Source organism: Anolis carolinensis, chromosome 6, assembly GCF_035594765.1.
Source record: "Anolis carolinensis isolate JA03-04 chromosome 6, rAnoCar3.1.pri, whole genome shotgun sequence".
NCBI lineage: Eukaryota > Metazoa > Chordata > Lepidosauria > Squamata > Dactyloidae > Anolis > Anolis carolinensis.
In genome coordinates this window covers 74413163-74427963 of record NC_085846.1, presented here as the reverse complement: position 1 = coordinate 74427963, position 14801 = coordinate 74413163, and the positions used below count along the sequence as shown (strand labels likewise).

General features: G+C 35.9%; 1 protein-coding gene across 8 annotated transcripts in view; it reads right to left on the bottom strand.

Moving 5' to 3' along the window:
* Window positions 1-393: 393 nt before the first annotated feature.
* The window catches only part of slc4a7 (solute carrier family 4 member 7), a 93363-nt gene continuing 78955 nt past the window's right edge, over window positions 394-14801 (bottom strand). For 5 of the 8 annotated variants that reach the window (XM_062958025.1, XM_008121571.3, XM_062958029.1 and 2 more), the window contains 6 exons: window positions 13835-13903; window positions 12909-13082; window positions 12621-12752; window positions 11414-11514; window positions 8524-8631; window positions 394-6781 (listed from right to left, as the gene is read on the bottom strand). In XM_062958025.1, the coding sequence (XP_062814095.1) occupies window positions 6700-6781; window positions 8524-8631; window positions 11414-11514; window positions 12621-12752; window positions 12909-13082; window positions 13835-13903 (666 nt within the window). In that variant the 3' untranslated portion in view covers window positions 394-6699. The remainder of the gene's footprint in view (window positions 6782-8523; window positions 8632-11413; window positions 11515-12620; window positions 12753-12908; window positions 13083-13834; window positions 13904-14801) is intronic. The other 3 variants (XM_062958027.1, XM_062958028.1, XM_062958031.1) reach the window with 1 other exon arrangement.

Here is a 14801-nt window from a genome sequence, read left to right as displayed (position 1 = left end):
TTTGTGTGAGAATATAAGAGTTTCATGAACCATGCACATATTACAACTGGCAACTCTACTAGAAAAAGAGGTAGAAAATTATGGTCAGCTTAACCCATCAGCATACGTTGTGTCTCTAGAAAGGCATTCCATTCTTCAGATCCTTAAATATATATTGGTCATTTTACTATTTCTCCTGTTGTGTTATGTAATATTATAGTAAAACTGCTATGATGTAGAATCATTGTATTTTATGCCTTTATTTGCTGGTTAAAGCAATTCTTCAAACAGGAATTTCTAATCTGGAATATCTAGAGAAAAGCAACAAAAATATCATTTTTCTTCATTTATAGCAATATATTTAATCCTACAAAGCAATGTATAATATTAGAAATTAGAGATTAATTCAAACTGTTCCAAGTCAGTGTATTTTATTGCTTTTTTGTCAACATTTTAATACATTACAAAAAATAGTTTTTGCAACTGTCATTAAACAAATTATAAAGGCTGAATTTTAATGTTACATATTAGAGAAACATTTGTCACCATATAAAATAAAATATTGTATCCACATCTGAAGCAGTATTAACTTGCTCTAGATTTTTATTATAAAATGAAATCTTATGCATAATTAGAAAATTGTCATAAAAATTGGAATAAAGTGTAGAGTTACACCTCAAATCAAGGTACAGATTTTTGTTCAGCTGGATGTCCTGAACCCTGGAAGACATACTTACAAAATAAAACATTGGGAACAAAATATTAAAGGAGTTGTCTCCTTGGTAATAAATTCCATTATAAAAACGTGGCTATTCAATAAGTTACTCCAAGACTGCCAAATAGTGACAATATGTACTAAATATGAAAAACTATTTTTACACCAATTGTGATCATTTCCTATAATTGACTAGTTTACTCAAAAGTTATAAAATAAAAAATCCAAATAGTAAAATTACAAGACACATATTATATATTCAGAGTACAAGTATATAGTGACACAACTATGTGTCTATCTATTCACTAAATTAAATGTTTATTCACAATATTTGTACTGTATTAGGTAATAGATTGCACCTATGCCATTACCTAATTCTAAAAACATTAAATTACTGACCAAACTTAACAAAAGCAAAATACATTCAGTATGTTACACTAATATTCAACAAACAAACTGGTGACTTCAAGACAATCCATTTACAAAACATATGTATAATACAAACCATTTTAAACAATGCAGACCAGTGCATTTTTATAATGCATTATATCTATGCATGATATTTTACACTTGTAACTTACCTTTACAAAGGGCACATTTTATAAGACTATTGTACATATGGATCAATGCATTTGAAATAAAAGGGGGAAATACAATTTTCTTTTGGGTGCTATGTGATTGACATGCTTTGCACACTACTTTGTACAGTTTTTGTTGATTCTCTCAATAATCTGGAATAACGTGCCTTACATAGTTTGCCATATGGAATACTGTAAGAACAGGGTTGTGAGCAGTTTGTGCATATCTATAGCAGAGTTCTTCGGGTTCCTACATCAAAAAGCATGTTTTATATTCTAAATGTGATAATAAAAAATTACAGACGATGCCTACATCATATTAAAATCCTTCTTGTAAAACAGTTTAAATATTTTTTTTAAAAAAATCAGAAAAAGCATATTTTCTTGGAGGGAAAGTACGGCTACTTGAACAGTTAACTAGGAATGCTCTCAGATAAGGCTTTTATTTGTGCATTCACTCAAACACAGACTTGCAGAGAGATCTAGAAATCAATGGCTGAGATCCAGTATGTTGGCAAAACAACATTTTTTGCCAGCATATGCATGCTGTTATGTGGGGTGGATGTTGCTCCTCTTTCCCACTTCTTCCTAGATATGCCAAAAGAGCTCCCTTTCATGACCATCTCCATTCTCTTAGCCACTAATCTGCTAATGGGAGGGTGCTTAGAAGGATGAAAGAGCAGCCTATGTCTTGAGGAACATCCTAGATGTGCAAGGGCAGCTGAAAAATGCCCGGCTGAATCCCTGTGGACGGTCAGTGGCCAGAGGATATACTTTAATTTCCGAGTACAACACCTGCTGTTTAATGGCCAGGGCAGGGAGCACTGAGGATACCTTTCTTCCACAATGTTAAAATATATGTATACACAGGTATACATTTGGATATGTCACCAAGAGGATTCTAGCATATGTCTTCTTGTCTATTTGCCCTTCCCAATTTCTTTCTTCCACAAACAAAAAAATTGGAGGATGAAGACATCGAACAGCGGCACAATGCCTTTTGATTAGCAACATGAGGAGCCCTCTGTCCAGAAGCACCCTAGTTTATTACCCAGGAGGCAATCAAGGCATCTAAAAAGTGCTCAGCTATTTATTCCACTAGTTTAATGCAAACATACTGGCTATAAATTAGGTTTCACCACAAGGTGAATCAGTGCACAGTAAATTTATTCATTTACACCTTTTAAGGCAACATTTGTATACATGTACAGTAGAACCTATTTCCTTCACTATTTTACTTTAATACTATAGCTTTTAATTAGAGATTAGGAAATAATATTTAGATAAAATAAAAAAGCAGTAGACTACTTTAAACCTAAGTTACCACTAGGGTGTTCAGCACGTCACCAGAATTTATTGACAATCAAAGAGATTAAAATGTGTAACAAGACACTAATAACCAGCATCGGAGTAGTTACTGTTAACTACAATATGAGTCAGGATATTTCTGGCACTGGAAATATTTTTACATAATTAAAACAAATAAATATTGTGGTTCTAAATAAATTTCAGATCTTCGTTTAAATTAAACAAATTGTGAACCCCTTTGGCACTGAAAAGTATGAATGAACTGTTCAGCATTATGGAAGTCTGTACTCTGAAAACAAAGGGTTACAGTTCAAGGCAATCTGTTTGGGTCTTTGCAAATTACTATGCGCAGCTTTGAATACAGAAATCTTCAAGTAAAACAAGACAGGTATAAACAACTCCATAAAAGTCACAGATACTAGATATTGTGATTCTCTCTTGGCTATATCAGGTCAAAAATTTTGAAACGTTACCGCAAAAAACAGGCCATACATTTATAAGATGAGGATGGGTGACAGATGATCATGATTTTCAAATAAACAAAGTGCATATTTCTTGAAGAAAGAAACAGAAGAAACTATCAAACACCTAGGAAAGAAAATAACAGCTCTACTGCTCCCAGAATTTCACATTAATGCTAACTACAATGAAATGTTGATGGTGACCATAAACCAACTTTCGGTCTAACATGATTACCCAACCAGCTACATAAGACTCCTGATTTAAACACTTTTGTGAGCTCACTAAGCACCAATTTTGACAATGAAAATCATACTCACTATTCAATAAAATTGTAAGTTCTATTTCAAAATGTGTGTATAGTACAGCCCCTGTATCCGTGGGAACAATATCCATAGTGCCAGTATTCACAATTACCAAAAGATGTCCTTGGGCATTTTCAAGGTCCTCCAGTGTGACTCCATGATATTTTTGGGCTAGAAGTCCATTCCAATACAATTTGCTATTATAAATGGTCTCACACTGGTAAATAGCAAATGTATCATCCACGGATACAGAGGTGGTACTGTATAAACATTTTATGTTCTCACTTTTTTAGTTCAAATTTACACTTGCTTTTGGTATGTTGAAGAATTTGCTTTTACACTGCAAATCTTTTTTAAAATGTGTTTATGGCCAGTTGCAGTTGAAGTACCTACAATTTTAAAACCATATTGCTAACCATTAGCCAAGCAACAGAGACAACATAAATGATACACACTTTTCATAATCCTAGTGAAACACTGTGAGATTCCAGGAGATTGCCGAAAGAAGAGAGAGAAGTATTTTTTCTGTTGGAATTTCAGGGAGCGTTGGCATTTTGACTTTTGTTGTTGTTAAAAGTTCTTTATGCTGCAGTTTTATACTAATAGATTTCTTCCTCAACAGCAATTGGTGAAGTGGTTCCATGGTAGAACTAACCAAATTCCTGGAAATCACCAGGTTGAGGTGGAAACATACTGGAAAATATTGAGAGGTGGTCCATGCACATTGGTGGCTCCTAATAAGTAGTCTGATGTTTAAACAGTGTAGACCCTCCTCCACTATCACTTTGCCTTGGCTGTCACTAAAAATAAGTTCCAAATCTCAGCATCTCTGACAGTGGTGGCAGCTAGTAATTTCTGCCAGTGAACTACTTCCTTGGCTATTGCTGTTCCAAGTGATAGCAGGTATTATAGACATCATCTTTAGGCAAAATGATTCAAGTTCAAGTTGGCGTATTGATACTATTCAGCCACAATTAAAAGTTTAAAAGTTATTGTTAACTTCAGTGAGATAAATGCACCATTACTTCACTCTGCCATTGCAATATATGGGGAGTTTAGTGGATAAAACTGGATGGATGAAATCCTGATGCACCCAGCAAATTGACTTGAGTAAGATAATAAAGTAATATGTTTTGAAAATAGGTGATCCCTCCCATTTTAATATGCCCTTTATATATTGTTTGATGCTAGTGTGCATCATTCTGAAGAAGTACAAGTTATTCTATATTTATTTAGAACTTACTGATGTAAATGGAAACACACGCTTCACACAGAGAGTACTTTATCCAGTTCCTTCAGCCCAAGTTCAATGTGGAATCAGATCATGAAGTCCAAGTAATTAAGCGAAAATTTGTCACACCTTTTCCTCCAGCACCAGCAATGGTTCACTTAGCACTAGTTATTCTATCATTTGTGCCCAAATAAACAAGGGTTACTATGTACATTGGTTGGCATTCTCATGATAACCCATTAATGAAAGTCAGTAAAGTCTATTTAATTACTTAGCAGGTGATGAAATGTGGGTTATTAAAAATTAACAAAATAGATGTTTCATAGGGGAAAGTGAATGAAAATAGATTTACAAGAAAAGAAGCTTGTATTTTTGAAGTATTCAAGGAGAAACGAACAGTGAGAATACAACTATAAGGACATGGTGGATGTAACTAGCGATGGTTATATTTTACTTTTCATGGTATTTTTATGCACAGAATGAAAAAAAATGTTTAATATCCAATATATACAACTTCACATAAAATTCTTACATTCCCAGATTAACAAAAAAGGTATCACAATTCAGCTCCAATTATTAATATTATTAATAGCCTTCCTTAGTGTGTATGGGATTCTATGACAGGCACAGAGCTTCGGCCCAAGGAAGGCTTCACCAACTTCAATATTGGGGATCTCTTCAAATGCAGATTTCCAACATCAAAGAAGGACTGTATATACATCAGGCATGTGCAAACTTTGACCCTCCAGGTATTTTGGGCTTCAACTCCCACAATTCCTAACCGCCGGTAGACTGTTAGGAACTGTGGAAGCTGGACATTCAAAACATCTGGAGGGCCAAAGTTTGCACATGCCTGGTATACATGGCATAACTGTAGGATTTTAAACAGAATTCATTCTGTTTTCTTCAATGAAATTTGTTTCCATTTATGTTTACTCTGCAAGTTCCAGTCACTGCAACTTACAAATAAATGTTAGTTCCAAACATGGTAGCATTAGGACTGATATTCAATTATATGCCTTATGGATTAACTGTCAGTATAAAGTATTTAAATAATCTAAGTTACTATGTACAGTGGTTCTCAACCTGTGGGTCCCCAGGTGTTTTGACCTACAACATCCAGAAATCCCAGCCAGTTTGCCAGCTGTTAGGTTTTCTGGGAGTTGAAGGCCAAAACATCTGGGGACTAACAGGCTGCGAACCACTGATGTACAGCATTTGACATTAAAGTACCTCCCTTACTAAGGAAGGAATCTTGGACCACACAAGCTAGAGCTTAGGATCTTATACTACATCCAAAAAATACTTGGCCTAATTTCATACTCTAAATAAAATATGCAAGAGAACCCAGAGTACAATCAAGATGTGGAGATGTAACTAAAAATAGAACCATGTTTACAATTTAGAAAACAGGTACATTTGTGTCCCAATCCATACCCCAGAATTAGTGACCTTTCGTAATTTATCACACTGGACACAGTATAATCTATCTACAAATATGCAGTATGAAGAGGAAATCCTGATGACATATTACTGAATGAGGACTATTAGGCAACAGACTAGAAATTAATACTGAAAATTACACTCTTTTAAAGCGACAATGAAACACTGAGCGAATTTCGGATTTCAGAAATGGATACCTACAAATTTAAAATATATCCCACATAAAAATAACATTATGAAGTGAGAAAAAGATTTTAAAAATGCAGTCATTCACAAAATGGCACATTTGGATGTTTGTTCCATGGAAATGGAGACACATAACATTTTGCAAAAACCCAAACAGTAACTGCCTGAAACGAGGTTATACATACTGCAATAAATTATATTGTTTTAAAAAAAAACCAGCTACATACTCAAAATGTATACATATGGAGATCAATAATTTACAATTAAAGGTGATTTGACATGTACTGGTAACTAAAAGCAATTTTAATTTTTCTATTAAAAAGGAAACAACCATTCCATTAAAATAAATACTTCCCAAGTGATTGCCACTTATTACCTGAAACATTTGTTGCTTCATCTACATGAGCTAAAGTTCAGTTTCAGTACTCAAGAGAAGCTTAGAAGTCACCTTCTTACAGTATATCCTATAAAATGATATATATCCCTTGTTTGCTTCTATAATGAGGTTTCCGCATCTACATACTTCGTTTCTGGTGGCTTTTCAATTTCTATTTTCACAGCCTCTTCTTTTTCAGAGCTGTTAAGAATAATCCACAAAGTTAAAGAGGTATGATGAATACATAGACTAGTCAAACCTGATAAAGAAGCATCTGGATTTATTCCATACATAATATAATGCTTGTTATTAATATGTATGGTACACACACATGCACACATTTCTCATTGAATACATTTGCATAGCCTATACTACACTGGCTAAATTTGGCCCAAAATGAATTACTGTATTTATTTGAATCTACCACTCACCTTTTGAGGAGCTAAATTACCTTACCAAAATTAGAGTGTGTATTAGATTCAAGTAATACGGTAATCTTAGTAGTGAGCCAAAACCAGGGGGAAAGCTGCTTCAGGAGCACCTGGAGCTTCTATTTGAGTGAGGATCATCTGAATTTCATTGTCATAGCTCAATTCTATATAATACTGGAATGTGTAGTTTGGTGAGGCATCTGTACTCATTGGCAGAGCAGGCTCAAGGCCTTGTAAAACTACAGCCCCCTCGACTCCATAAAATTGAACAAAGGCAGTAAAACTGGATTCATTCTATAGCATAGATGCACCCCAAGGTTTATTTTCTATTGCTGAAAGCTTTGGTGTTCCAGCATAATTATTTTTAAAAGGAATTCTAAGCAGGCAGCAACTGTAATGAGCATATTACAAAGAGTATACCTTTTGCCGCTGTGCATTACATTCATCAGCAAAAACTTCTTTTGGTTTCATGGTTTTGAAAATTGAGGTGCGCATACGATTCAATGGTGCATTAGACTAAAGTAATTAGGGGTACTTTGATCCAAGTTGTTTTTTTACCTAACTAGAATTGAATTCAGGATTTAAACTCTAAGATAATACATAGTCATTTTCGCTTCCCCGTGTATAGAAGCATGTAAAATGTGTACAAATGGAAAGGAAATAGTAATTATTTAGTTTGGAGCAGCCATTGTTTGCACAGTTATTGAAGAATAAGTCCCACTCAATTTAATGCGACTACATTTTGAGTTAATCTTAATAGGATTGTACTTCCTATTAGATAACGGATTACATCTAATTCTTAGTACTAGTTAGAGTAGATTCATTGAATGAATGGAATTACCATATATACATTTGTATAAATTAAAATATTTTTTTATTTTAAAAGTTCCTAAAAAAAACTTGGATTAATTTATCAATGCTGGAAATGCCCTGAGCCCCCCACCACTTTGGGTACTTCATGTGGAGAAGCAACAGCAGCCATTTTAATGGGGTTTACTGTGTAAACTAGTCATTCTCAACCTGTGGGGTCCCCAGGTGTTTTGGCCTACAACTCCCAGAAATCCCAGCCAGTTTACCAGCTGTTAGGATTTCTGGGAGTTGGAGGCCAAAACATCTGGGGACCCACAGGTTGAGAATTACTGATGTGTAAGCCTTGAGAGACTAAGTAAACTCCTACTTAAAATGGCTCTACTTCATTCACCTCAAGCATCCAAGATGGCATGGATCATCACAAAATCCATTGTTTTGGTTCCCAAGCCTGCCTAACTTATACACAAGTATATATGGTAACTCAAAGCACTAGTTTACGATTCTTGGAATCTGCTTCTTGGGTTTAGAAACCAGTGCTCATCTACTGTTGCCCCACCTGTCTTTACTTTCCCCACCTTTTCACTGTTCAAGTGGCCAATACAGAAACTTCATTGTGTATTCAACATATAAATACAGACGAAATAATTTCCACAACACAACACACAAAAGCAGAATCAGAAAGTGTGAGTAATTATAGGCTACCTCAAGTTAGATCTTGCTACTTTGGCATTCTCTGTGTTCATGGAAAGAGCCTTCCACTGTGCAGTTTTGGCCATTTCATCTGATATGTTTACAACAGAAGGATCAACACTAAACAACAAACACACCATGATTAGTACTCCGTGCCTTGCAATAGCATTAATATCATGCTCTTTAGACCATTTGAGCCTTAGGTTTTCTATTTACACAGCCACTAGTGACATGCTATACGAAATACTATATTATGATCCTATATTAATAAGTGTAAGGATTACACAGTCTGATATTAGTTCTGAGCCTGCTGACTTCTAAAGATCTGAACATTTATACTTCCAATATTTTTCATTTGCATTAAATGAACAGCCAAAAACCTTTCACAAGAATGTCTGTTTATCTTCTCTATTTTCTTATCCTGAGTATATCAAACAATTTTAAACAATATTTTATAAAATCATTTCAGCATAAAAAGTCTTTAAACAGATTACCAATAAACCAAAGGATAATTCTACACTGTTTAATTAACTGTGACACACTTTTAAAATCTATCCCAATAATTGACTACTTAAAAAAAGACTAGCATGTGTTTTGTTTTAAAGAAAACCTGTTGAGTGCATGTCAGAAAATATTTAGGATAAGTTCCTAATTTATATGGCTAGCTGTGGGATAATCTGGCTAAGTACTACAGCTTTATTAGCTTATGTATTCTAGATGAAGCAAAATATGTATATATGTTAATTTCAGTATACTGTATATATTCATGTATAAGTTGATCTCACATATACATCAAGGGAAGGTTTGGGGGGAGGCAAAATTATGAATATTGATATGACCCATGGATAAGTCGAGGGTCATTCTGCAGAGAAGGGGAAGCACTGGTGCTGTGTTAGAGGGGCCAGTCACCCCTGGACACTACTGAAATTTTCACATCCAGGCATTCAAAAAGGTCAGAAGCAACACCATGATCGAGTGTGTGTGTGTGGGGGGGGGGGGGGGTCAGTGCTCCTTTAGGTTCTCTCGGGATATATTAATCTCTCATCTTTCATCATTCTACACCAATGGTTCCCAAACTTATTTGGCCTACCGCCCCCTTTCCAGAAAAAGTATTAGTGCCCCCTGGAAAGGGGTGTGTGGCTTAGAGAGGTGGGTGTGGCTCTTGCTCAAGAGGGCGGGGCTGAGCCTCTCCCCTAGTCCAAGATGCAGGGCTGGGAGGGGGAGAGGGCGGGGCCACAAATGGGCAGCCAGGACTGGGATGGGCAGAGTTACAAGCTCTGAGGCAGGGCTGAGTTTCTATCCTTGTCCTACAGCACCTGCCAGGACATAGGAGGCAGGGCTAGAGGAGGGGCGGGGCCTCTTCCCAAGTGCCTGATGGGGCTGAACCTCTATACTCTGCCCCTGTGTTCTAACAAGCGCCTCAGGGGAGGTATACAGAGGCTCAGCCCTGTCTCGTGCTCTTAGGAAGAGGCCCCGCCCCTGCCCCAGCCCCACCGTTTAGTCCTAAAAGGCCTCTCAGGAGAGGCTCAGCCCTGTCTCGGGCTCTTGGAAGGAGGCCCCGCCTCTTTCCCTAGCTCCGCCCTCTGTGTCCTAACAGGCGCCTCAAGAGAGGTTTAGATAGTGTCTTCAGCCCTGTCTCAGGCTCTTGGGGAAAAGCCACACCCACTCCTCTAGCTCCGCCCCGTGTCCTAACAGGTGCCTCAGGTGCTCAGCCCTGTCTCTGGTACTTGGGAAGAGGCCCCGCCCCTCCACTAGCCCCGCTCCCATCTCCTAATAGGTGCCATCACTGCCCCCCTGGATCGCTGTAGCACCCACTTTGGGAATCACTGTTCTACACCGAGAAGGAGATAGTTCCTTATTATGAATATATAAGAAGATATAATATCCACATTTGCCTATGGCTATGTTGACCCAGATTTTTGGGTTGCTATTTTAACTACAATTTCTAGACTTATACATGAATATATAGGGTAAGTGATGGGATGGAAAACTGTGGGTAGTTAGCCACATCTTTGTCATAACTGAAGGGAGAAATGAATAAATTGAGAATAGAGTTTGTTTCCATTAGTAGGCAACTGAAGTTACACGTTTTGTGCCTTTCGGGCTAATATGTGTTATTCTGCACAATATTCTTCCTGAAAAAGTATCCTTAGTTGTCTCCACATTTATGCAAGCCAATCTACAAACCACAAAACATTAACTGGCTCTTCCAGCAATTAATTTGATAATATAGCAAAGACCAACTAGAAAATTCATTTTACATAAATGTATGTTATTTAGAAAACACGTTAAATACATTTGTCACATTTTTCCATGTTCTCGGTACAAAAGGTTCATGTTTTTAGGTTCAAGCATATTTTGACTTAATAATGAATTGCCCTATGACACTGAAAATATTTTGTCTGGCTTTTAGTAGCTGGTAAATGTATGGCTCAGTTCAACTTCTATTTAGTATATTCAGGTTTTTTTATATTAGCCATGCACAGCAACACACTAGATAGAACTGACCAAAAATACTTCTTCTCCCTGAGAACAGCTGGTTGAAAGTGAGTCCTCTGATCTGTTCAAAATGGTCACATAAGTGAGTTGGGTGCAGTTTAATACAGATACATATAACTGTATTATAGACACAAAGAGGTCTCAATTTCTTCTTCTGTCCTTCTTTTTCAAGTAGTAGTTGTTGTTTACTGCTATCATATTGGCTTGAGTTATGACAACCCTCTGAGTGAGAGACCTCCACAGTAATCAACAACCCTTTTCAAGCCTTGCAAACTCATTCTCAAGTCGGTAAATTCCAAATGTATTTGTCAGTGGCCAGACAAAATCGTTAGAATGCATTAACTGCACTGAATACACAACAATGTAACAAAATAACAATAATTGAATTAATTATATGTCACACCTGTATTTTAGAGCTTTCACAGGAATCTGTAATACATCGCCTCTTTCAAATGGAAGGTGTACAATTTCACTGTCCACGGTTTGAAACATTCGTTCTGCTTCCTGAAAGTTACACATTATCCAATTGATATTTGAGAAACTATTTTAAAGTATAAGGAGAAAGGCTTTCAATACAGTTCTCTTATTATATTTTGGCTACTGTTGTGACAGTATTAAGCCCATCCCCCTGATATTTGGGGCATAAAAGTAGATGATTATCTAAAAAGTTAAGACACCAACAATGAAACAAGACTCACTTTCTGGAAGCTATTCCCAATACCATCCAACAACCATTTTTCAATACTTAGTTGAACTTCAATAAAAGTACTCAGTGCAGTCCAGCTTCTGCTAATTCAGTGGTAGTTCAACATCTCAACCCAAACCATTTGAAAGTTTGAAATCCTATTTGAAAGACACATGGGGCAATTCTTCCACTTTTCTTTTCCCAACACTTCGGACATCTACACGAAGGATGGGTGATGAATTATGAAAACAAGCAAAACTGTAGGTTGTTTCCAAACTGAAGGATCACTATATGAAGTCATCTAAAAAAAGCTTCCCCACAGCACATGTATTTTCCATGTTTACAATAATCTTGTAGAACCTCAGAAAATTCTGGGTCACAATATATAGAATATATAGTAGAATATATAGTAGTATAGAAAGGATGGAATTCAAAGTATTATAGTCTCTAGTCTGCTAATGGATAGGGATATTTCAGTTATCTTTTCCAGTGATAGCCTCCCTGTGCTCTGAAGACCATGCTAAATGGGGAAGAACTTGTAACAACTTCCAGATACTGTACCCAGATTTCACAGATATTGAAACAATTTTAGTGAGAGTATAAATGTAATTCTTGTATATTTTCTCTCTCAAACCAATCAGACGGCTAACAATCATACCTGATTCTATGTTTCCAGGCACAAATTATGTGTTGCAGGACTAGGCAAGCAAGTAATAATGACAATAGAAACATTAGGTTGGATCCAGATTTAGTCATAATTACTTGTCATCCATTAAAATCAATGGAACCTGTTAGCCATAACTAATTTATCCCAACAGCTTTAATGGGTCTACTTTAAGCATAAACAAGTCTGAATTCAACTCAGACTTTCACAGAACACTGTTTTAAGTTGTTTATTTTAGATATAAATTAATATTATATGCACCTCCTTTGCTTTTTTCTTTTTGTCATCTTCCTTCTTCTTCTTACTTTCAGGCATAAGATCATCAAGCCAACTGAGCTCCCGTTTGGTGAAACACAAATCCATAAGTTTGCGAATGAAAACAAGAGCTAAAACCTTTAAAACAATGTTTTAAAATGACATTAATCACAGAAAGGTCAGGAGACTAGTGAAAACAATATAGGTTGAGTTATATGAATAAAAATGATTTGACATTGCTGCACATTTTCAAATTGTGCATAGCATTCCAAAGAAACTTGAATTACAGCTTACCATCATGGGAAAAACAACAGCAGCAGCAGATGCTTTAATTGCCCACAGAAGGACAAGGCAGGTCAGCTGAACAACTGTAAATATGTGGACCTTCCAGAGTGGTACATAACGCAGATAGATCAAGTCTGGCTGATGTTTGGCAGGCATTCCAAACAATTTGATACGGTCAAAAAACTGAAAAAAATTGAATTAAACATTTTTCCCATGGTAAATTTAGGAAATAAAGATTAATTATAAATATAAATGGACAGAACTACAATGTATATAAGGTTGCTTATTTGAGTAATTTAAATACTTTATCAGATTAACAATAGGCAAAGATTTAAACTTGGAAAAATTGCAACTCATGACAGCTACAAAAAAAAAAACACCTTATTCCTAAACATAAAAAATGACTAAATATAAAATAATATTTCAAGAAAGGGACAGTTCTTCTCTCCTCATTCACAAGCTACATCCAGTATTTTTTTCCTGTTTAACTTGGCTCTTGGAAGGTGGAAGAAATTTCTTGTTGTGACTTCAAATCACTTCCAACTTACCTTTACCCCAAGATGAACCTATCATAGATATTTCTTAGCCAAATTTGTTCAGAAGTTTGACATTGCCTTCCCCTGAGGGTGAGTGAGACTTGTCTGAGGTTACCCACTGGCTTTCTATGGTGGGATAGGGATTCAAATATGGGTTTCCTGGAATCCTAGTCTAATACTACACCATTATACCATGCTGATTCTGTGGAAGAAAAGAAGTGCTCTCTTCCTCGCCATCTTTAATCTTCCCTCAAAATTCTGATTTTCACCCATTTTTCATTACACATTGTTACATGCTATGTATTTCCCAAGGTCCTCCAACCCTAAGAGGAAGTAGGATAACCAAATCATATATATTATTCAGTATTACTTCAGAACCTGTATGATAACAGTACTTACCTGGATGCCTTTTAGTGAGGATGCTCCCATATAAAGAAAGACACCATACAAAACTGGCATTGGAATAAACTGTGGAGAAATCATAAAATTAAAACACAAATTAACCAATAAGAAATGTAAAACATAAAACATGCAAAACACAAAATAGAATTTTCTCAGGCTAGGGTTTTTCATTCAAAAAGAAACAGAATTCAGAAACACAACATGCTTTCTTTCAATTAGATATGGAAATACAATTCCAACTGAATTTTTATTGAACTTGTGAGGGAACATAATTGCACACTATAACATATATTTATAGGTTAAACACAAGATTTTAAATATATATTTGCATTAAAATGTGAACAATTGTTAAATTAAGTAAATATAACTACTTCCCTACTCTCTTGACCATTTCATTATCTTTATATAAGGGAATAACTAAATGTTTCACACAAATAGTTTTAATCCAAACTACAGTAGTTTCCCTTTGTTACAAAAGAGTAACAGGGACCTTCAGAAGTTTTGGACAACTATAGTGATTACTAAGAAGTACATGATTTTCTCAGCCCTGGTGGATAGTGTACCACATCTCTAGAAACTGCAAACTCCGTATTAAAGGAAAGACATTTTGGGACAGCCTGGAGAAATATGTTGAAAACAATTGGTCTCAAAACTGGCTTGAAAACTTCAGAATTGAAGCAAATTTAGGACTAAGACTTATGCCCACAATCACCTATCAAGTTTAGTACAAATCAGTTTTATTGCATTAAGAGGTCTAGAGAAAAACCTTACAAAGTTAGCAAGTGTGGAAATATGGACTTTTTCTCTGAAAAAAAGGTGCATGTGTCATATTTTGGTTAATAAGATTGCAGTAGACCACCTTGGCTTCTTCTGCCACTACCTGAAGTAAGAGTACAATCTAGAGCCTCTGAGGAAGAGACAAACACCCCAGTACAGCTCCATTTTCACTTGGTGCCTGTGGATG